This window comes from Rissa tridactyla, chromosome 1, assembly GCF_028500815.1.
Source record: "Rissa tridactyla isolate bRisTri1 chromosome 1, bRisTri1.patW.cur.20221130, whole genome shotgun sequence".
Lineage (NCBI taxonomy): Eukaryota > Metazoa > Chordata > Aves > Charadriiformes > Laridae > Rissa > Rissa tridactyla.
In genome coordinates, this window is record NC_071466.1 from 9552994 (window position 1) to 9575918 (window position 22925).

Here is a 22925-nt window from a genome sequence, read left to right on the forward strand (position 1 = left end):
CGCAGCCACCCTCTGCCTTCCCAGAGCGGCTCTGCCTGGGGGCAGCGGCTAATTGGGAAGCTGTGATTAATGGGCAGTGCCTGGTTCTGACACAGGTGGTGTTTCTGCACATTAAAGCGGCTGCCTTTATGGAGGCTCCTCTTATTGAATTATAGGGAATGTGCTTGATCCCCCCGCAGCCTCGGGATATCAGGCCACGAGGAGGAGGAGAGTCTCCGTGCCCTCCTCCCCCGCCTCCCCACCCCACCCCTTCTGCCCCATTTCGCTTGTTTTCTTTCAGGAAAGGGGGGTTTAGAGACGGGACTTGTTCTTTTCAAGCACTTCCCCATCTATTGTTTTGTTGTTTATTTTATTCCCGGCTGGTTTTGCCTGCCGCATCGCCTCCTCCCCGGGCCTGCCGTCCCGCGCTCCCCGATGCGGTGTGTTGGCTCGGAGACTTTGCCGCCCGCCGCGTCCCGAGATTTACCGAGCCTGCCCGATACGGTTAATTTATAACCGCTGCCTTAATTGAATAATCCGATTTCACCCGTCACTTGGTGCCTGATCCAAACGGTCTCCAGAGGGGCTCAGCCCGGGATGCGAAGGGAACGTGGGCGCTGGGGTTCGCTGTGGGGTGGTGGGGAGGGACCGGGATGCTCGCATGGAGCTTGCCGCAGCCTGACATCTCTGCAGCAGAGGGAAGAAACCCTCCCTCTGCCCTTTAAATCGGAGCCCAGCTCCTCTCCATCCTGCCACCCGGAGCAGGACGGGCGGTGGCAGGGCTGGTAAAAGGTTGCTGGTAATTAACCAATTAACCAGGGCATCTCCGAGGGCGCGGGATTGCTCCCGGCGCTGGGGTGGCGACGCCGGGAGGCAGCGACGTTCCCCCTCTGCGGGTGTTGGCTTCGTTTTAACAAAATCCCAATGAAATATTCCGTCTCGTAGCATGTCGGGAAGAAACAGGCAGGTCGTCGCTCCGATGGCAGCCGGGATGCTGCGGCCGGTTGATGAGAAGGGGCAGGTAAAAGGCTCGGGATGGTGTTTGCAGAGAACTCTCGGAAACCATCCTGCGCCCAGTTTGGTTCGGTCTCATCTGCCTTTTCACCGGAGGATGCGGAGGCACCAGGAGAAGCAGGGCATCCATCGTGGGGATCGACGGAAACCTTCTCCCGTCTCGGGTTATAAACCAAAGGAGGGCCTTTTTTGAAAATATATATATTTTTTTTTTTTTGGCTTATGATCTCATACCCTAGATATTGTGCCGGAGAAAGAATACTTCTGTGTAGAGACACGGCGTTTGCCGGACAGTGGTCACGGAGAGGTGGGGGAGTCACAAACTCCACTTCCCACTGCTGGTTTTCCAAACCTTTTGGAGCGAAGTAACCTGTTACGGCTCTTCCTGAAGTCGAGTAAGGAGGGAGGAACGAAAATCCATCCTCCTTCCTTGTTTATTTTTTAGTGCAGAGACTTGGAGTAAAGGGTAGTGCAGAAGACCTACTTTTTAATCATAAAGTTACGAATTTTGGGCACGCTGAGCAGTTATAATGTTGAAATCAGTTGGCATTCCAAAGCTGAAGGAAGATGGCTGAGCAGGAATGTCATCCTGCCCGGGTCCGAAGGGAATCGGGTTTATTTCGGGCAATTTAGGATCCTTTCCAAGTTGCGTATTTCGGCGCGTCGGGTCAGGCTTCGCAAGGGAAGAACTTTAGTCTGGTTTGAGGTTCATCCTCTTCCTCATCCCTGGCAGTGGGGTGGATGAAGAGTTCTTTGGGGTGCGGAGGAGCTGGGACGGGGGAGAGCGATGCCACGGACCTGGGGACGTCACCCCGCGGTACCCTGAGCCCGGGCGGTCTGAGGAGCGCCGCCGAATGAATTGATTTGATAAATGGACATTTATTACGCTCACAAGTTGGCTGAAACCAATTTCGGTCACATCAACCCCTGATAACTGCTCGGGTATTGATTTGTGTAAAGTAATACAGTGAATTTATCAGTTCAATAGCGAGCTGAAGGGCCTCTCGGAGACACCGCGCCACCGTTACGCCGTTACAGATGGACAAAATAAAGTGAGAGCAACTGCAGCGACGCGGGAAATGGCTCCGAAGAAGAAGGCCCAGGCGTCATCACCGGCCTCTTCGCTTGGACGCTGGCTCTCAACGTCTTAATGAAATTTCAGCAAAGCGGCGTGACCTACCTCCTTTTATTTCTTTACTTCTGCCATCCCCGCAGCTATGGGAGGAAGGGGAAGAGCTCTCCAAGAGGCATGAGCACCCATTTCTTGCGTGGCTTATGGATGGAGAGCGGTCGGTGTGGCCGGCAACTAAGAAGTGGATGCAAACCCCAAGGCTGGTGTGCTCCTGGTTGAGTTTTCCATCCTTCGGACCGGCCCTGATGTCCTGCCCTGTCCCAGGATGGCATCTGTGTTCCTCTTGATGAAGCCAAACTGTGCCATGGCCAACCTAGAAGAGCTTTCTGTGGCGGTGGCCACAAGACCTGGGGTTTTGGTGGCCCCTCTCTGGTGACAACCAGAATTTTTTAGGTTTTCCAAACCTTCAGGAGCGCCGAGGCCAGGCTGCGTGCTAGAATATCGCATTATTTTAAGGCTGCTTGTAGAAAAGGTTTTGCCCTTCATCACTCCGTCAACCTAACTCACGACCATCAACACCTTCCAGCTGGGATCTCCCACTCCGTCACTTTACAGTAGTTTTTACGGGGTGGTTTATATCCCTGGCGTCGGCTATGAGTGAGACAAGCGGTTACCCATAAAGTCGGGTATCTCCCTGCAGAGGGGAGTGAAAAAAGATCGCACTTAACCTTGCAGCCTCCGGACCATCGAACGCGCTGACCCCTGTGAGTGGTCACTCCGCGCCCCGAAGCAAAAGCTGATTACCTTTATTATCTTAGCCCAGAGAGCTGCAGAAATTGTCGGCGGTCGGGTTATTCCCCATCCGTTTTTATAAAATATAACCAGCCCGGCTGTTTGACCTTCAGGTTTTGCTGCGGTAAAAGGGCAGCATCGGGGACGGGATGCCCTCAGAGATGGGCTGGGACATCTGCCCGGAGCCCGAGCGGAGACAGCGGGCAGGGCGAGACAGGGCCAGGCCCGCAGTCTGGCTCTACGCCCTGGCTAATTAAGCCTTGACGAGAGTCAGGACTTATTAGCGTGGCTACGGCACTGGGTAATGCATCTCGATGGTGTCCAGGTAGAAACTGGTGCATCCTTGCGGCGCTGGGGCTTGAGTCCCTGCTAACTTCACCGTCCCCTTTCGTTGAGTAAAACGCCTCTGGATTTTAAGGTTAAATTGGGCTTTTTTGGCTGTTTGGGCTGACCCCCTGTGTAGCGCAGCGACGCAAGCCTTCATCCCCTGTCTGAGCCACCACCACCTTTGAGGAAGACCCCGGTCTTTCACTGCAGGGCCTAGGGATTCAATCACGCTCCTCTTCGTTAGCGGCTGCAACGGTTAATCGCCCTCATTATTAAAAAACATTCTGCCTTATTTCTGGCTTGAATTCATCCGGAGCATGTTCGTTTCGTCCACTGGATGAGCGAGTTGTGTGCGTTCTTGAGATGCTCAATGACTGTGGTCAAGCCGACCCTCAAACCTCTCCTCGTTAACCTCGTTAATCTCCTTGGCAGATTGATTTTCCTCTTGTGGTTTTCAGGCTGCCTTGAGTTTTTGCACTTGTTTTCCTCATCCTTGCCAGATTCCACCCCGTCCCAGTCTCCCCAGTACAGCCACCGGCCGCCTGCAGGTCTTCTCCAACAGGAGCAGCTCCCAGAGCTTCGTGGCCAATTCCCGTGCAAAGAAGCCGAGCTAAAAAGCAAAATTCCTCAACGTTACTGAAAATGACTCTTTTACCTCAACTCCTCGGTGGGGCTCTGCACCATCCGGCTGCAGGGACGTCTCAACATCTTCCCACCACGTCTCCCGCGGGCAGGGGCAGTGTTTCCCCCCCAGTCTGTAGCCTACGGTGTCCAGCTTCTTTTTACACGCAAAATGGAAATATTTATTAAGTATTTCCCATATCGGTTTGCTCTTCCTGCGGGAAGACCTCTTCACGTGGCCCAGCTAGGGTGCCTTTTCTTAGGGGTCTTTTTATTTTCCCCACCAAGCGGAGGGGTTTTGTGGACTGGCTTTCTTTTTGAGGTTGAATTTCAGAATTCCCCAATTCTACCGGTTACTCTTACTCTCTCCTGCCAGCTCCAGGGAGAAAACAAATACGCAGTCTCCCCGGTTGGAGACAGGGGCATCTGCGAGCTGAGGGACGGGGACAGAGGCTCGGTCCCAGGCTGCCTTTTGGGGATGGGAGGCAGAAAAAAGAGAGGAGACGCCGTTTTATTCCTGTCTTTGCTGTGGACGCCACTGAAAAGCAGCGAACGCGGAGCTTTGTGGTTCTACTCGCGCAGCGGCGCGTAAAGAGCTTTATTTGAGAAGCGCAGGTGAGCTGCGGGTCTCTGAGTGATTCCCCTCCGTTCTTCGTGCTGCCTCCGATGCTGCGATTTGGTTCTTAGAATCAGAGAATCGTAGAATGTGTTGGGTTGGAAGGGACCTCTAAAGGCCACCTAGTGCCACCCCCCTGCAGTGAGCAGGGACATCTTCAACTAGACCAGGTTGCTCAGAGCCTCATCAAGCCTGGCCTTGAATGTCTCCAGGGATGGGGCCTCCACCACCTCTCTGGGCAACCTGGGCCAGTGTCCCACCACCCTCAGTGTAAAGAACTTCTTCCTAATGTCTGATCTAAACCTGCCCTGCTTTACTTTGAAACCCTTCCCCCTCATGCCATGGCTCCCCTCCCTCATCCAGAGTCCCTCCCCAGCTTTCCTGGAGCCCCTTGAGGGACTGGAAGGTGTCCAAGGTCTCCGCGGAGCCTTCTCTTCTCCAGGCTGAACCCCCCCAACTCTCTCAGCCCGTCCTCCCAGCAGAGGGGCTCCAGCCCTCCCAGCATCTCCGGGGCCTCCTCTGGCCCCGCTCCAACAGCTCCGTGTCTCTCCTGTGCTGAGGCCCCAGAGCTGGAGGCAGCACTGCAGGGGGGTCTCCCCCGAGTGGAGCAGAGGGGCAGAATCCCCCCCCTCGCCCTGCTGCCCACACTGCTGGGGATGCAGCCCAGGCTGCGGGGGGGTTTCTGGGCTGCCAGTGCACACATTGTTCATTCTCGTCCAGCTTTTCACCCACCAGGACCCCCAAGTCCTTTTCCGCAGGGCTGCTCTCTGTCACCTCATCCCCCAGCCTGTATTGATAACGGGGGTTGTCCCGACCCAAGTGCAGGACCTTGCACTTGGCCTTGTTGAACTCCATAAGGTTTGCTCGGGCCCACCTCTCCAGCTCGTCCAGGTCCCTTCTTCTACCGTAAAAATAGTGTAGGTTAGCGTTCTTGGGCATCTTGCCCATTTTCTGCCCTCTTTCGAACGTAATGCACCACATCTTCGGTCTCGCTGACGTCTGGCAGCTGCCCCACACCCTCAGAAGAGGACGTTGGCAGGTCCCTGGTTCGCTGGAGCCTCCCCTTCATGTCCAGCACCGCACGGTTTCAGTTCCTGTCCATTCTTACAAAACACGGCAAAACCCTTTACCACGCGCACCAATCCATATGGGAAGAATAACACTTTTTAAGAGCTGTAACGCAGGCCGTGTTTAAATACTGCAGATAAATCAGGAAGACTGAAGTGTGAGCATCTCTGAACAAGGAGCTGGAAATTCCGTGTATGGCGGTGGTGAAGGCAGGAACGGAGATGTGGGGAGCTCTCTGCAGCCTTGCACCACCTCACTTTGCTGTGGAGAAATGATTGGGGTTGGAAGGGACCTTAAAGACCACCCAGTGCCACCCAGAGACACCTCCCACCAGCCCAGGTTGCTCCAAGCCCCGTCCAACCTGGCCTTGGACACCTCCAGGGACAGGCGATGGGACAAGAGGAAACAGCCTCAAGTTGCGCCCATGTCCCTCAGCACCACGTCTGCCCGGCTTTTAAATCCCTCCAGGTATGGCGACTCCACCACTGCCCTGGGCAGCCTGGTCCAATGCTTGACAACCCTTTCGGGGAAGAAATTTTTCCTCATATCCATCCTAAACCTCCCCTGGGGCAACTTGAGGCCGTTTCCTCTTGTCCCATGGCCTGTTCCTTAGGAGAAGAGCCCGACCCCCCCTGGCTACCCCCTCCATTCAGGGAGTTGCAGAGAGCGAGAAGGTCTCCCCTCAGCCTCCTTTTCTCCAGGCTGAACACCCCCAGCTCCCTCAGCCGCTCCCCACCAGACTTGTGCTCCAGACCCCTCACCAGTACAGAGCTAGACTTGCACCACTTCAGAGCTTTTGTGGCCTTCAGTCGCCTCCCCCTTTCCATTCACATGTGAGAAAGAACGCATAAAACTCCTAAAACCTGCTTTTTGGCAGAAAGGTTGCACCCACGAGCTGGCAAGGCGGTGTGACTCTCGCATCCTCCCCTTGCAATCCCCCATCCCTCATCCCTTCCTCCCTCTATCCCTCCCTCCATCCCTCTGTCCCTCTCTCTGTCCTTCCATCCATCCCTCAACCCCTCCATCCCTCAACCCCTCCATCCCTCCATCCCTCCATCCTTCCATCCCTCCATCCTTCCCTCCCTCCATCCCTCCCTCCATCCCTCCATCCTTCTGTCCATCCATCCCTCCATCCCTCCCTCCACCCCTCCAGCCCTCTGTCCGTCCCTCAATCCCTCCATCCCTCCCTCTGTTCCTCCATCCATCCCTCCTCCATCCACCCCTCCCTCCATCCATCCATCCCTCCCTCCATCCCTCTTTCCATCCCTCCCTCCATCTCTCCATCCCTCCCTCCATCCCTCCATCCCTCCCTCTGTTCCTCCATCCATCCCTCCTCCATCCACCCCTCCCTCCATCCATCCATCCCTCCCTCCATCCCTCCATCCCTCTGTCCATCCCTCCCTCCATCTCTCCATCCCTCCCTCCATCCCTCCATCCCTCCCTCTGTTCCTCCATCCCTCCCTCTGTTCCTCCATCCATCCCTCCTTCATCTACCCCTCCCTCCATCCATCCCTCCATCCCTTCCTCACTCCATCCCTCCTTCCATCCCTCTTTCCATCCCTCCATTCCTCCCTCCACCCCTCCATCCATCCATCCACCCATCCATCCATCCCTCCATCCATCCCTCCCTCCCTCCATCCCTCCATCCATCCATCCCTCCCTCCACCCCTCCATCCCTCCATCCCTGTCCCCCCCTCCCCGCCGTCTCCCTGGCAACGCTGAGTGCACATCCTGGAAAACTTTATCCGAAATCTGCTCCGGGCATCTCTCCAAATCCATGCTAACCTGATTAGGTGTCTCTGGGGCCTTGCCTGGCTAATCAAATTAGAGAGCACTAATGGCAGCGAGGACTTTGAGTGGGCAGAAAGCAGTAAAACACAGTGTGTACTTAGTGATAATTATACTTGCTTTTGTGTCATTGATTTATATGCCTTCCCCCCCCTTGCCCCCCCCCCTTTTTTGTTTTCCCTGTCTTTCACTGCAGCTATCCGGAGGAAGGAAAATGGCTGGTACGACGAGGAGCACCCGCTGGTCTTCCTTTTCTTGGGCTCGTCTGGAATAGGTACAGCCGGGGTTTGTGGTGAGAGGGATGGAGAGGTGGGATGGAGTGGGGGCAGCTCACCGCGCCCCACCCCACCCCCCCCCCCGCCCGCAGCACTTCACAGAATCACAGAATGGTTTGGGTGGGAAGGGAACCCAAAGCCCACCCAGTGCCACCCCCTGCCCTGGGCAGGGACACCTCCCACCAGCCCAGCTTGCTCCAAGCCCCGGCCAACCTGGCCTTGAACCCCTCCAGGGATGGGGCAGCCACAGCTTCTCTGGGCAACCTGGGCCAGGGGCTCACCACCCTCACAGCCAAGAATTTCTGCCCGAGATCTCAGCCCAATCTCCCCTCTTGCAGCGGAAACCCCTTCCCCCTCGTCCCATGGCTCCCCTCCCTCATCCAGAGTCCCTCCCCAGCTTTCCTGGAGCCCCTTGAGGGACTGGAAGGGGCTCCAAGGTCTCCGCGGAGCCTTCTCTTCTCCAGGCTGAACCTCCCCAACTCTCTCAGCCCGTCCTCCCAGCAGAGGGGCTCCAGCCCTTGGATCATCTCCGGGGCCTCCTCTGGCCCCGCTCCAACAGCTCCGTGTCTCTCCTGTGCTGAGGCCCCAGAGCTGGAGGCAGCACTGCAGGGGGGTCTCCCCCGAGCGGAGCAGAGGGGCAGAATCCCCCCCCCGCCCTGCTGCCCACGCTGCTGGGGATGCAGCCCAGGCTGTGGGGGGGTTTCTGGGCTGCCAGCGCACACTGACGGCTCATGTTGAGCTTCTCATCCACCAGCACCCTCAAGTCCTTCTCCTCAGGGCTGCTCTCCAGCCATTCTCCACTCAGCCTGGATTTGTGCCTGCGATTGCTGTGACCCAGGTGCAGGCCCTTGCACTTGGCCTGGTTGGACTTCATGAGGTTGGCACGGACCCACCTCTCCAGCTTTTCCAGGTCCCTCTGGATGGCATCCCGTCCCTCCAGCGAGTCGACCGCACCGCACAGCTCGGTGTGGTCGGCAAACTCGCTGAGGGTGCACTCGATCTCATTGCCCATGTCACCGACAAAGACGTTAAACAGCACTGGTCCCAGTACTGACCCCTGAGGAACCTGAAACACGGGTGAAGGGTGCTGCCATCATCCTTCCAACCGGGCACCCAGTCCCCGGTCCCTCAGGGCACTCACCGCCCACGTCCCCTGAATCATCCCAGGCACCGTCCGCCCTCCCAGCCCCAAAAAGGGGCAGTTTTCGCCATAAAAGTGGGATTTTGAGAGCAGGCCTACCTCCCCGGGCGGGGGGGACAGTAGATATCTCCGCTCGTCCTACTCCTGCGGGCCAGGGCTGCTTTGTCACGACGGCATTTTATTGACACCGATAATATTTGTCCTCCAGCACAATCAAATGCAACACGACAGCTGATCACGAAATGAGCAAAGTGACTTTTACTCAGGGGAAAAAACCAAAAAAAACCAAAAAAAAAAACCCACCAAAAAAAAAAACCAACAAAACACAAAACAGCTTTAAAGGAACTGAGCCGTGACATTTGAAACAACCTCGGTGCTTGTCGTGCTTCTCCCGGGAATCCCGAGGAAGGTGGCCATGCCGGAGGGGTTAAGGCACCGGGACGCACTCCAGGATTCCTGTAAACCAGTTGCTATAAAGCTGTGTAAAACCAGTAAGAAAGGGGTTTTGAGACTCCACCGCGCTGCTTCCAGCAGGTCTGAAGGCCGGGGAGTGGAAACCCTCCGCTCTCCAACGCCGGATATTTCTGACAGGGGGGTGGGGGTGGGTGTGTGGGTGTGGTTTTTTGGATTTCTTTTGCGAAAAATGACTATTGAAATGAGAAAGCAGAGCGGCGGAGAGCTTTTATTGTGGCAGATGGGTGTTTTGTAGAGGGTCTCGAGGTGACAGCAATCTGAAAGCCCAAATATGTGCAAAATAAAACATCTTCAGTAGATTTCAGTAGGTTCCCAGGGCAGTTCAACACTTTAAAGCCCCATTTCTATATCTGTGTGTACGTACGATACGTGTAAGTGCACACACATATACCTGTATCTTACGTCCCAAGTCACCAAAGCTCCAACTGAAGCAAAATGCTGAATTTTGGCAGGGATTTTAATCCGCTGGTGCAGGCTTCCCAGCAGAGTCCTGAATTCCCGTTTTGCCGGTGATCGAATTACAGGATCCTGCGGATCCGACCCCCGACGTGGGGCTGGGGCATGTGGAATACTCCAGTAAGGCTGTCCTTTTGGGTTTTTTTAGCTTGTTTGGTTTTTAAGACACAGGGTTTTTTTATTTCTGGCACGTCCATCTGCCCACTCCCTGTCCCGGCATGCCGGAGGGTTTATTTTCCCGAGCGTGGTTGAATATAACGTGGATATCTGGGTAGCCGACGGGCTTCGGATGGGTGTTCACCCACGGAGCATCCCTGAGAAAACTGGGGAGCCCAAACCAGCCACATTCTGCACCCGATAAACCCACTAAACCCAACGGGAAAGCCCCAGCTTTGCCGGAGACGGGGATTTTCCCTGGCCCTGCCTGTTTAATAATGGTTTTTCCCTGGGATGAAGGACAGGATCCAGCTTTCCGTGAGCTGGAGTGTCTGTTTCCCCGTGTCAGTGTGGATCTGCCCCGTTACTGCGGGGTCCTAATCCAAGCATTTTATGACAGTCGCCGTATATAAATATATATATATATATATATATATATATATGAAAAGAAGGAAAGGATATCCCACTTCCCTGAAATTCTCTATCTAGAGAGGAAAAGACATTGCGCACGGAACTGGGAATATGGGGAGAGAATGTGGCAAAAAAAACAATGATCTAACCCCACCTTTTCTGGGGGGAAAAACATAGCAATTTCTCTGCCCATCATGTATTCCGTCAGCTATTAAATCGCAATTGAATAGCAAAAATAGCAATACTAGCAAAAATAGCAATAGCAAAAATAGCAAATTTCGCTGCCCATCATGTATTTAATCCGCTATTAAATATTTAACAGCCATCAGCTATTAAAACTGAAGCACGCTGCCCAACCCCTGCTGCTGCCCGTCCCGGCACCCTGGCAGGGTGTTATCCCGGGCATCCCTCTTCCCGAGCAGGGATTTTGCAGGAAAAAAAATGCACGTTTTGGTTACGGGGGTGGACCAGCCGGGTTTAACACGAGTCTTTTCTTCTCATCTCCGGCACAGGTAAAACCGAGCTGGCCAAGCAGACGGCCAAGTACATCCATAAGGACGTCAAAAAGGTAACGCCGCTTCCCCGCAGCGTTTTGCCCTCGGGGTGCTGTCGGTAACGGGAGGGAGGGTAGGTTCTTGTGGGGGTCGTGGTCCAGCATTGCTGCGGCACGTTCAATTCATCCATGGGAGAGAAACGTGGGGTCTGAGCATGTGTAGGACCAGGAAGGGGCTTCTGCTGCCTTGAAATGAACCCGTGAAAGTCCCCGTCTGTGTCACCGGAATATTTGAATTGTAAAAATGCAAAGGGGTTTGACCGCATCCTGCGTTCCCCGCCGGATGCTGCTCTCGTTTGGACATCCTGTGTGGGGAACATAATATTATTTTTTTTTGCCTCCGTTATTAATAGCACTGTAAATTCTTAGAAGGATAAAACTCTGAAAATTGGGTGTCCGTGTCCCACTTCGCACGTTGTGCCAGTGCGGACAGGGCAGACGGCGGCTTCGGTTTCGTGCCTGGCTGAAATGTTTGGGATCCAAAGGGCAGAGGCTGTTGGCGTGGCTGAGTTCATTTTCCACCTGACAGCATTTAGCGAAGATGGGTTAGAGTTATTTCTGGGTGGTGGGGGGTGGTTCAGGGATCACAGAATTGTAGGGGTAGGAAGGGACCATCCAGTCCCACCCCCTGCCAGAGCAGGGTCACCCAGGGCATGTTGGAGACGGGTTTGGGATATCTCCAGAGCAGGAGACTCCACACCTCTCTGGGCAGCCTGTGCCAGGGCTCTGCCACCCTCAAAATGAACTTCTCCTTATTTTCTTCATTCCGGTTTGTGCCCATTGCCCCTTGTCCCATCCCCAGGCACCACTGAGAAGAGTCTGGCCCCATCCTCTTGCCCCCTGCCCTTTAGCTCTTGCTGAGCATTGATGAGATCCCCTCTCGGTCTGCTCTTCTCCAGGCTGAACAGCCCCAGGGCTCTCAGCCTTTCCTCAGCACAGAGATGCTCCAGCCCCTCCGCATCTCCGCAGCCTCCGCTGGACTCTCTCCAGCAGTTCCCTGTCCTTCTGGAACCGGGCAGCCCAGAACTGGACCCAGTGCTCCAGCTGTGGCCTCCCCAGGGCAGAGCAGAGGGGGAGGATGACCTCCCTCCACCTGCTGGCCACACTCTTCTGGATGCCCCCCAGGAGACCATTGGCCTTCTTGGCCACCAGGGCACATGGCTGGCTCGTGGGCAACCTGTTGCCCACCAGGACTCCCAGGTCCCTCTCTGCAGAGCTGCTCTCCAGCAGGTCAGCCCCAACCTGTCCTGGTGCGGGGGGTTGTTCCTCCCCAGGGGCAGGACCCTACACTTGCCTGTGTTGAACTCCATCGGGTTCCTCTCCACCCAACTCTCCACCTGCCCAGGTCTGGCTGGATGGTGGCACGGCCTTCTGGGGTGTCACCCACCCCTCCCGGCTTTGTGCCATCAGATAGCTAAGATTTTAAAACACCCAGGGTTTAAAGCCGGGCTCCCTGATTCCCATTTAAGCCTTTGGGATGTTCCCAGCGCTGTCCCATGGAGGACAGTGTGGGGTGGGAGCCGGGAGAAGGAGGGAACACCAGCAGAGCTGCCCCCTGCGCCCACACAGGATTCATTCCTCCCCGCAACACCCCCCAGCGGGGAACAGACGCGGATAAAATGACACAGAGACTCACAGCGAGGTGGAATTGGCAGGGACCTCTGAAGGTCATCTCCTCCCACCCTCCTACTCGAGCAGGGCCACCTCGGGGCCACTTGCCCCAGACCATCTCCAGCCACGCGTCGAAAGAAGATCAAAAGTAAAACGACGCCATAAAAAACGACTGTTCTGGTTTTCTTTTCCTCGTCCTTCTGTAATTGCCTCTCAGAAGCAATAAATCCCGGCTCCTGCGTCTTGAGCACCTCCATCCCCGACCCCTGCGCCTGGAACCGCTCAGTGCCCGGCTGGGCAGCGAGTGGGGGAACCAGTTAAAGGCCGCATGTTGTGTTAATTCAGTCACGCGTGCAGATCGGGGCTTGATTGCTAATGAACCGGCCGCCAGTGCTGTAACGAGCGGCGTGAGAGGGGTCACAACCCCCAGGGCCGGTTACGGGGGTGCAGCAATTCGCAGGAACTGGCGGATTAAGAAAGGAAAACCCGTCACCGTCCCGTCTCCAGAGAGGCCGCCAGGTAACGACCCGTCTAACGAACCTTCCCCGGCCTGCGTGGGGGGAACAGGGATGGAGGAGGACTAGGAGCAGGGTCAGACCAAAGCAGAGCAGGTCCTGCAAGGGTGTTTGCTGTGATGCTGGTGGGACGCTCCTCGGTGAGCGCCCACCGGGGTCAGACCCCGGTTTTGTACGCCTCGCTCTGCCCCGGGCCATATTTTAATATTTTGCAGGGAAATGTGGCTGTTTTTACTTGAGATCTGGCCTAAACTGGCCTGAACTCTTATCCCCATCACCCCAAATAGCGGTGTTTCACCCAGCAGATCCTCCCGCTTTCCTCCGTCCCTGGGGAGTTCATGGCAGCACCGTCTTGGTTTGGTGCCCCTCGGCATCACCCAGGACCAGAGAAGCTCCGGGCTCCCTGTGCGCTGCCGAATGTCCCTCCCGTTAGCTCTGAACCTGAATATTCATGGCCAGGTTGGATGGGGCAACCCGGTCTAGTTGGAGATGTCCCTGCTCATGGCAAGAGGTTGGACTAGATGGTCTTTAAAGGTCCCTTCCAAGCCAGACCATTCCATGAGTCCATGATTCCATGAATCTGGCCCAGGTTGCCCAGAGAGGTGGGAGATGCCCCATCCCTGGAGGGGTTCAAGGCCAGGTTGGACAGGGCTTGGAGCAAGCTGGGCTGGTGGGAGGTGTCCCTGCCCAGGGCGGGGGGTTGGTCTGGATGATCTTTAAATGTCCCTTCCCACCCAAACCATTCCATGAGTCTGTGGTCCCTGTGTGTGTCCGTGTGCTCTGCACACGTGTCCGGCTGAGATGTGTATGCAGACATGTACGTCCTCCTGCACAATAGCTGTTCTCGTTCCCAGTCTGCGCATCCTCCCACCTCCATTTGCTCTTCCCAGTAAATATCTCTTTCCCAAGCATCTCTGGCCGTAGTTGGAGGACAATATCTACGTTGGCACATTTGCCACCAGCCTCTGAGGGGCTTTGGCCAGGCGGAATCTCTGCCCGATCCCAGCTGGAAGAGTCCTGCACGGCGGTGCAGGCTCTGGTGGGAGGTGCCAATGGAGAGACGTCATGTCTGGCTGGTCCTGGGAGGGTTCAGGCTCGTCTTCTTGGGCAGTTGGACTAGGTGGTCATTGTAGATCCTTTCCAACTGAAATATAATATTCTCTTCTCTTCTCTTCTCTTCTCTTCTCTTCTCTTCTCTTCTCTTCTCTTCTCTTCTCTTCTCTTCTCTTCTCTTCTCTTCTCTTCTCTTCTCTTCTCTTCTTTCCCTTCCCTTCCCTTCCCTTCCCTTCCCTTCCCTTCCCTTCCCTTCCCTTCCCATCCCTCCTCTCCTCTCCTCTCCTCTCCTCTCCTCTCCTCTCCTCTCCTCTCTTCTCCTCTCCTCTTTCTCTTCCTATTCCTACTCTATCTGCTCCACGCCGCTCCACGCCGCTCCACTCTACTCCATTCCATTCCATTCCATTCCATTCCATTCCATTCCATTCCATTCCATTCATTCCCATTCCTGTTCTACTCTACTCTACTATATTCCTTTCCTTTCCATTCTATTCTGTTCCATTCTGTTCCGTTCCGTTCCGTTCTATTCTATTCTATTCTATTCTATTCTATTCTATTCTATTCTATATTCTATTCTATTTGTATTCCTATTATACTCTACTCTGGTCTACTCCATTCCATTCTGCTCCACTCTATTACATTCCATTCTGTTCCATTCCATTCCATTCCATTCTATTCTATTCTATTCTATTCTATTCTATTCTATTCTATTCTATTCCTTTTCCTATCCACTCTAATCTACTCCAATCCACTCCAATCCATTCCGTTTTATTCCATTCCAATCCATTCCATTCCCCTCTACTCTACTCCACTCCACTCCACTCTATTACAATCGGTTCTGTTCCGTTCTATTCTATTCTGTTCTGTTCTGTTCCATTCCTGTTCCACTCCACTCCATTCCATTCCACTCTACTCTACTCTGCTCTACTCCACTCTATTCCGTTCTATTCCGTTCTATTCTGTTCTGTTCTGTTCTACTCTCTTCTGGTACCTCCGGGAGCTAGATTACAGCTGCAAGCCCAGGAAGTTCCATGTCTGCAGTGAACCATCAGTTTCTCAAATGCGGAGGGAGCCGGGGGGGCAGCTGTAAATTCTCTAACAATGTTACTGCTTGGCGATGATCACCCAGGAAGCTGGTTTCCCTCCGCTTTATGATTTTGCTTTTTATTTTATTTTTACGGAGAGGCATGGCCGCCTTCTGGTGATCTATTTCTAAAAAGCTGGACTGCGGTAATATCCATTTTATTTAGGAAATCGCGAGCGGCTGTTCCAGTCCCGTCTGAGGGACTGCTCCCGGCTGTTCCAGTCCAGCCTCCAGCTCTGGCGACAAGCCGGGGGCTGTGAGCCGGCAGTGGGAACTGGTCCTGGCTCTCCTTGAGAAACCACCATCATCTTCCTCTTCCTCAGAATAACCCTCAGCGTTTTGTGGTGGATCTGGCCGCTCCGGTGCCGGCAGCCCTTGGGAACCACAAAGCCTTGTGTTCCACCAGCCACACGCCTGGATCTGGAGGAACCTTCTCAATGTCGTGAAGCTTTGAGCAGATTCATCAAATATCATGTTAAGAGTTTCTTTCTCTTGCAGGGTTTCATCAGACTGGACATGTCGGAGTTCCAGGAGAGGCACGAGGTGAGTAAATGGGTTTCCGAGGGGTGCAGCTTCCAGTTTAACGGGTAATTTCAACAAATCCTGTCAATGCCCTCGTTCCCCTGCGTTTGGTCCCCATCCTGGGCGGTGCTTGAGCGTCTCCTCGCTGCCGCTGAAGGCTCCGTGGGACATGGAGCCACCTGCTGCGGTGGGGACAGCGGGACACAAAGTTATGCTCCAACACGGCAACTCCATCCGGGGACACGCAACAGTGAGGGGACACAGGGACACTGCTGGGGACAATGGGACATGGAGCCACCCACCAACGTGGCGCCACCCACCAACGTGGCTCCTCCGTCTGGGGACGTTGAGGGGATATGGGGACACAAAGCCACCTGCCAACACAGCTCCGCCATCTGGGGACGGGGGGGGGACACCGCTGGGGACATGGAGCCACCATGGGGACAACAGGACACAAAGCCACTCGCCGTCGTGGCTCCTTCATCTGGGGACATCGAGGGGACACCATGGGGACACCGGGACATGGAGCCACCCACCATCACGGCTCCTCCATCAGGGGACATGGGGGAGGTGGGGACACCGCTGGGGACAATGGGACATGGAACCACCCGCCCTGAGAAAAGAGCGTCTCGTTTCTCACCCTGGCAGCGGCAGCCAGGACCTTCGGGAATTCCTTCCACCTTCCCCAGAAAATGGGGGGGGGTTGGTCTGTCCCAGAGCAGTCGCTGCGGGCTGTGCAGTAAATTGCGATATGGGAAATGCCAGCTGAAAAAAAAAAAGGCAAGTTTAACTCCGAAAAAAAAATGAGGAAGAGAGAGCAAGGAGCGAGAAAAGCTGCAGTAATTTGCGGCTGATGCCGCGGCTTCTGTAGGCAGTGTCTTCCCTCGGGGGGAAGAGGGCTGGGCACTGCGCGGGGCAACCTGCGGCCTGGCCACGAGCCACGGGCTGGAGATGGCTCACAGCCCCCTTCTCCTCCTTCCCCCTGGAATATTGCTGTTTCCAGTGCGGGATCACCTCCTCCACATGCCTCCCATGGGGTAAAGAGGGGGGAAAACACCAGGAGCCAGGATGGTGGTGTGGAGCCCACCCCCCTGTCGCACCTTCTGCCCCATTCTGGTGCTGCAGGAGATGGGGGACATCCCACCAGGGTCACCCCTGGAGCTGAGGGGCCCCAAATCCCTTCGAAGGGCTCTGTCTCCCCAAAAAGCTGCAAGGTCCGAGCTGAGAGCGGTTCATAATATTTTTCTTTTGATGGCTGCGTAGGGACATAGTGGTTTTTATTGGTGCCATGGGTGAGGTGCACCCAAACGCAGAAACCATTGGGATGTGTCCAGCTCTGGAGTCCTCAGCCCAGGAGAGACACGGAGCTGTTGGAGTGGGGCCGGAGGAGGCCCCGGAGATGCTGTGAGGACAGGCTGAGAGAGCTGGGGAGGTTCAGCCTGGAGAAGAGAAGGCTCCGCGGAGACCTTGGAGCCCCTTCCAGTCCCTCAAGGGGCTCCAGGAAAGCTGGGGAGGGACTCTGGATGAGGGAGGGGAGCCATGGGACGAGGGGGAAGGGGTTTCCACTGCAAGAGGGGAGATTGAGCTGAGATCTCGGGCAGAAATTCATGGCTGTGAGGGTGGTGAGCCCCTGGCCCAGGTTGCCCAGAGAAGCTGTGGCTGCCCCATCCCTGGAGGGGTTCAAGGCCAGGTTGGCCGGGGCTTGGAGCAAGCTGGGCTGGTGGGAGGTGTCCCTGCCCAGGGCAGGGGGGTGGAATGAGATGATCTTTAAGGTCCCTTCCCACCCAAACCATTCCATGACTCTATGTCCTATGAGGGATCTGAAGATCTTCCCCATAAACGTTGGAGCTGCTGCATTGCTTTATGGAGATGGGGAAGAAGAGGAGAAGGACTTACCGGCTGAGACCTGGGAAGACGGTGTCTTGAAGCCGAACGAGCTGGGGAGGAGCTCCGAAGGACGGGTCCAAGATGGGAGTACTTTTTTTTTTTGCATTTCTTGCTGCTGAGGGCTGCAGCCAGCAGGGAATGGCCGGTGCTAGAAAAGCTCCCGAAAATGTGTTGTTTTACCCAAAGCAGTGAACTGAAAGGGTGTGGGAAGAGAAAATAAAAGACGTGCTTGTAGCTGGCCTGATAGATCAGTTACGATGGGGTCCTACGCTGCAGGAGTGAAAAAGAGATAAAAATAAAGCCATGTTGATGATTCAGGACAAAGAGAGGAGTTTGGAGGCGCAGTATAAATGTAAGATATAAAATACCGCGCCCTGACAAAGACAAGAGGCAGAGCGAAGGGAAGGAATAAAGCAGAGAATTGCGGCGAGAGCAATATAAATTTTTCAAGCAAACAAGGATCAGGAGGTCAGCCCCGGAGACGGCGGCCTTTGGAGAAGCCTGGGGAGCCTCGCGTAGCCCCAGGCACTGCAAAACCGAGGCAGGGAATTAACTGCCCTCGGCTAATTGCTGCTCTCCTGTCCCCGAGTCAGCGGGAATCCCCTCAGCTCCGTATCGCAGCCGTGGGAGCGGTGGAGATCGGGGAAAGGGGATCACAGCTCTGCCCGGGCAATTGGGTTGTATTGTTTGGCACAAAGGAGCTGCTTGGATGGGAGAATCGTGGAATCATGGAAGGGTTTGGGTGGGAAGGGACCTTAAAGGCCACCCAGTGCCACCCCCTGCCCTGGGCAGGGACACCTCCCACCAGCCCAGGTCGCTCCAAGCCCCGGCCAACCTGGCCTTGAACCCCTCCAGGGATGGGGCAGCCACAGCTTCTCTGGGCAACCTGGGCCAGGGGCTCACCGCCCTCACAGCCAAGAATTTCTGCCCAAGATCTCAGCTCAATCTCCCCTCTTGCAGTGGAAACCCCTTCCCCCTCGTCCCATGGCTCCCCTCCCTCATCCAGAGTCCCTCCCCAGCTTTCCTGGAGCCCCTTGAGGGACTGGAAGGGGCTCCAAGGTCTCCGCGGAGCCTTCTCTTCTCCAGGCTGAACCCCCCCAACTCTCTCAGCCCGTCCTCCCAGCAGAGGGGCTCCAGCCCTTGGATCATCTCCGGGCCCTCCTCTGGCCCCACTCCAGCAGCTCCGTGTCTCTCCTGGGCTGGAGAAGTTGGGTGCTTGTCAGCACGCGTGGCTTTCGTCATTCACTGGTTCCTTGTCCTCGATTAAGTAGAGTAAATTTCTTTGTTTTATGAAGATTCAGGTTTTTTCTCCATTAATTCCTTCAGCTTCCCATAGAACCAGCCGGCCGCTGCCTCTGCATGTCCAGCATCCTGGAGAACCACAGAGAATTGACAAAGTGGCTCATAATTTTATTCTTTTCGGCTTTTGTACACCTAAAGACGACCCACAGACCCCAGTCGCTTGAAAACGCCCCAAGCTGGACGTCAAAAATTACATGTCATTTTTGCCAAAACATTTCTAGCGTCAAAAATATTTTTCTAAATAATCTTCTAAATTTTTAAACCTCATTTAAAAAGTCTTGATGTCAAGTAGCAAGTCTTGACACAGGAAAAATATTTTCCTTGTGGCCTCTCCCTGAGCTTTGCTTCCCCACCGGAGCCACCTGCCACTCGTAATTCTTTGAATTCTTGCTCTTCAAAAGGCTAAAGGAGATAAAAATAGGTCTTGGAGAGCTGGGATGGGTCTCTCGGACAGTGTTTAGAAAAGCAGGGGTGGTGCCAGCCCGCGGCTGCTCCTGCAGACTCTGCTGGTCAAACCTCTAGGAAGGGTCATTCCTGAGCAGCCAAAACGGGCATTTTGCCGAATTGTCACTGATTAAGCTGATTTGGGGACATCCGGGGCGCGATAGGTGTCACGAAGATTATAGAGCTTGATTTTTCAGCAGCAAAGAATAGCAGCTGCCGGCTGAGCTGCTCAGGATCAAAGGGGCTTCATTGACCCCACGGTCAACTTCCACGTCTCCTGTTGTCTCCTCTTAGGTTGCCAAGTTTATCGGCTCCCCGCCTGGCTACGTGGGCCACGAAGAGGGCGGGCAGCTCACCAAAAAGCTGAGGCAGTGCCCAAACGCTGTGGTGCTCTTCGACGAGGTTGACAAAGCCCACCCAGACGTCCTTACCATCATGCTGCAGTTGTTCGATGAGGTAAGTCCGCATTTTCGGGGGCAGAGCTTGCCCGGGGACCGTTTGGAAGGTGACAGTAGGTGCAAGGGACATTGGCTGCAGGAGATGTCCTGGAGCGGAGATGAAATGCTCCAGATCAACAGTCCCTTCCAAAAAACCATGACCTAACCCAACCAGTCAACCCCTTCTCCATTTTAACACCAGGAAACAGGATGATGCTGAGGTCTCCTGGTGGAATTCCACCAGGATGGTCTCCTGGTGGAATAAAGGACATATTTAGGCAAAGAAAAAGCCCGTGATGGGACGGTTGGAAACTTGATGAAGAAGTCTGGGAATCGGATTGTCCCGTGTCACCAGGAAGGTGTGATGGTGAAGACAGTGTCATGAGGACACTGTTAGGGAAGAACCACCCCAGTGACAGCTCGGTGCGGGAGTAGGTGGGCTGCTGGTCCCCGGCAGAGAGCAGGAGGAAGGAGAGGAGGCAGGAGGGTGGTGGCCCTGATCCCGCGGGTGCCCCGTGCCCACCTCCCATCTACACCTCCGTGGAATGGAGAAAACGGGCTCCTAGGTGCCAGAAGCAGGTCAGGGTGTTGCCCCTTCATCTGAAAAGCAGGTAATCCGGGGACTTCGTAGTCCATCGGTATCCTGAGCGAGTGTTAATTGCTGGTTTCGAGTTCAGGTTGGTTGATTTATGACTTCTCAGGTGGCATGTGATTTGTCTCACACCTTTGTCCCCCAAACACAGAATCACAGAAGGGTTTGGGTTGGGAGGGACTTTAAAGATCATCTAGTTCCAACCCCCCTGTCGTGGACAAAACCCTTCGCTAACTGCCTAGGAGGAGGCTGGGGCTGCTTCCCAGGACTTCAGCTCTCTCCAGAGGAAGCCAGAACACTCTTGGAGATGCCTGGGAGAAGGCCTGGAGAGCTACCAGCCATGGACCTGCCTCTGTCATTAACAAATCTCTTCAACTAATGACCTAGGAGGAGTCTGCTGCAGCTACCCAGGACTTGAGCTGTCTCCTGAAGAAGCCAAAACACTCTTGGAGATGCCTGGGAGAAGTCCTGAAGAGCTACCAGCATGGACCTGCCTTAACATACACAAAACTCCTTGAGTAGCTACCTTGGAGGGGTCTGGGGCTCCCGAAAGCATTGTATATGCTGGGGGAAGGACCATGCCTGGTTGCTCTTCAATAAAACTCTCAGGCATCTCCAGGAGCATGTTGGCCTCCTCTGGAGACCGCTGAAGTCCCAGATGGAAGCCCTGGACTCCTCCAAGGGAGGTACCCAAGGAGTTCCATTGATGTTGGAGGCAGGTTCATGCCCGTTAACTCCACAAGACTCCTCCCTGGCATCTCCAGGAGTGCGTTGGTCTCCTCTGGAGACCGCTGAAGTCCCAGATAGAAGCGCTGGACTCCTCCAAGGGAGGTACCCAAGGAGTTTTGTCAATGCTGGAGGCACATCCATGCCCATTAGCTCCACAAGACTCCTCCCTGGCATCTCCAGGAGCGTTTTGGCCTCCTCTGGAGACAGCTAAAGCCACAGACAGAAGCCCTAGATGCCTCCAAGGGAGGTACTCAAGGAGTTCTATTGATGTTGGAGGCACGTCCGTGCCCATTAGCTCCATGAGACTCCTCCCAGGCATCTCCATGCATGGTGCTGCCCAGGGAAGGGAGCACAAAGTCCATGACTTCAGAGTCCTTAGCTGTCTGCTGGTCTCTGGGGGACGCTTGGCGTACACCCTGGCTCGGGCAGCTGTGGGTCCCTTGCACGAGCCGGTGGGAGCCGGGGATGAACATGTGTCTCCAGGCTCTGCGTCTTCTGCCCAGCCCTCAGCCCGCTGCATTCAAGCTTTTCAGCTTATTTTTAAGGTCCCGGTCTGTCCTCAGAGGCAACCAAACTCCAGAGCAACGCGCTGAGAGGTTCTGGGGTTTGGGGTTTTTTTTTTTTGGTTTGTTTTTCTTTTAAGGATTAATAACACAATTTTTTCTTGCATAGATCATGGCAGCAGCAGCTAAATGTGAAATCAATTCCTGTACCACGCACTTGACAGGGCAATAACCCAAATGTTAATCTCAAGCACCCAACAAGGATTTGTGTCATTGTGCTGGATATCTGCTGCTGGAGACGGATCGAGGAAAGAAACTGCCTGGGGAACTGCTGCTTTTTTTCCTTATTTTTCTCTCCCTTTTCTTCTATTAATCAAGAGACCTGGCACTTCCGAAGGGTCCCTGCATTGGTTTGGCAGGAGGAGGGTTGATGCCACCGCAGGCATGAGGGATGCTCCCTGTTGCCTCTTGCTGTCCCAGCCTCTCTGTTGCGTAGTTCGTTCCGTCATAGCCGTAACCCACTTATTTCTGCAAAGTGATTTCGGCTTTGCATGTTTTCGGTCGGGCTACGAGCAGCCTGGCCTGTCCTTGCCCATGGTCCTTTCATGGCGCAACCCTTGGGGTTGGACTAGATGACCTTTAAAGGTCCTTTCCAACCCAATTCTATGATTCTATGATTCTGGCCACCACAAAGCCCCCTCTGCCCTCCCGGATGGTGGCGGTGCCATGGGGAGCATTGACCCAACTGGTCTGGAAGGCTTTGGTGAACATCTGGGCAATGGTGCTGGAGCCGTTCGAGGCACTGACGCTTGCAGGTGCCCTCTCTGTCCCCAGAAAGAGCCCACATGGAACATCCCACGTCCCAGACACTCCAGCACCAAGCCCAGCATCCCAGTCTGAACCACTGAGACCAGAGCCTGGACTGTCTGAGAGGCCTTGGAGCCTGCCCAAGGGGCGGCGGCCTGGGATAGAGGGGTGGGACAGAGGTACGAGGTGACAACAACTTCACCTGCACTTTTGGGGCTCTCCAGCACCTGTGTGTCAGACCCAAAACCATGACAGGGAGGTTGGCAGAGGGTCAGAGGTGATTGAGTTACATATGGGCAGCCCTACAGAAACATAGACTCATGGAATGGTTTGGGTGGGAAGGGACCTTAAAGCCCACCCAGTGCCACCCCCTGCCCTGGGCAGGGACACCTCCCACCAGCCCAGCTTGCTCCAAGCCCCGGCCAACCTGGCCTTGAACCCCTCCAGGGATGGGGCAGCCACAGCTTCTCTGGGCAACCTGGGCCAGGGGCTCACCGCCCTCACAGCCAAGAATTTCTGCCCGAGATCTCAGCTCAATCTCCCCTCTTGCAGTGGAAAACCCTTCCCCCTCATCCCATGGCTCCCCTCCCTGAGCCGGAGTCTCTCCCCAGCTTTCCTGGAGCCCCTTGAGGGACTGGAAGGGGCTCCAAGGTCTCCGCAGAGCCTTCTCTTCTCCAGGCTGAACCCCCCCAACTC

The 22925-nt window shown here is 55.0% G+C and overlaps 1 protein-coding gene across 2 annotated transcripts in view; it reads left to right on the top strand.

Moving 5' to 3' along the window:
- Window positions 1-22925, top strand: part of CLPB (ClpB family mitochondrial disaggregase) — a 104704-nt gene that overhangs the window by 73682 nt on the left and 8097 nt on the right. For both annotated transcript variants that reach the window (XM_054196753.1, XM_054196764.1), the window contains 4 exons: window positions 7474-7551; window positions 10703-10758; window positions 15505-15549; window positions 19456-19617. In XM_054196753.1, coding sequence (XP_054052728.1) covers window positions 7474-7551; window positions 10703-10758; window positions 15505-15549; window positions 19456-19617 — 341 coding nt within the window. The remainder of the gene's footprint in view (window positions 1-7473; window positions 7552-10702; window positions 10759-15504; window positions 15550-19455; window positions 19618-22925) is intronic.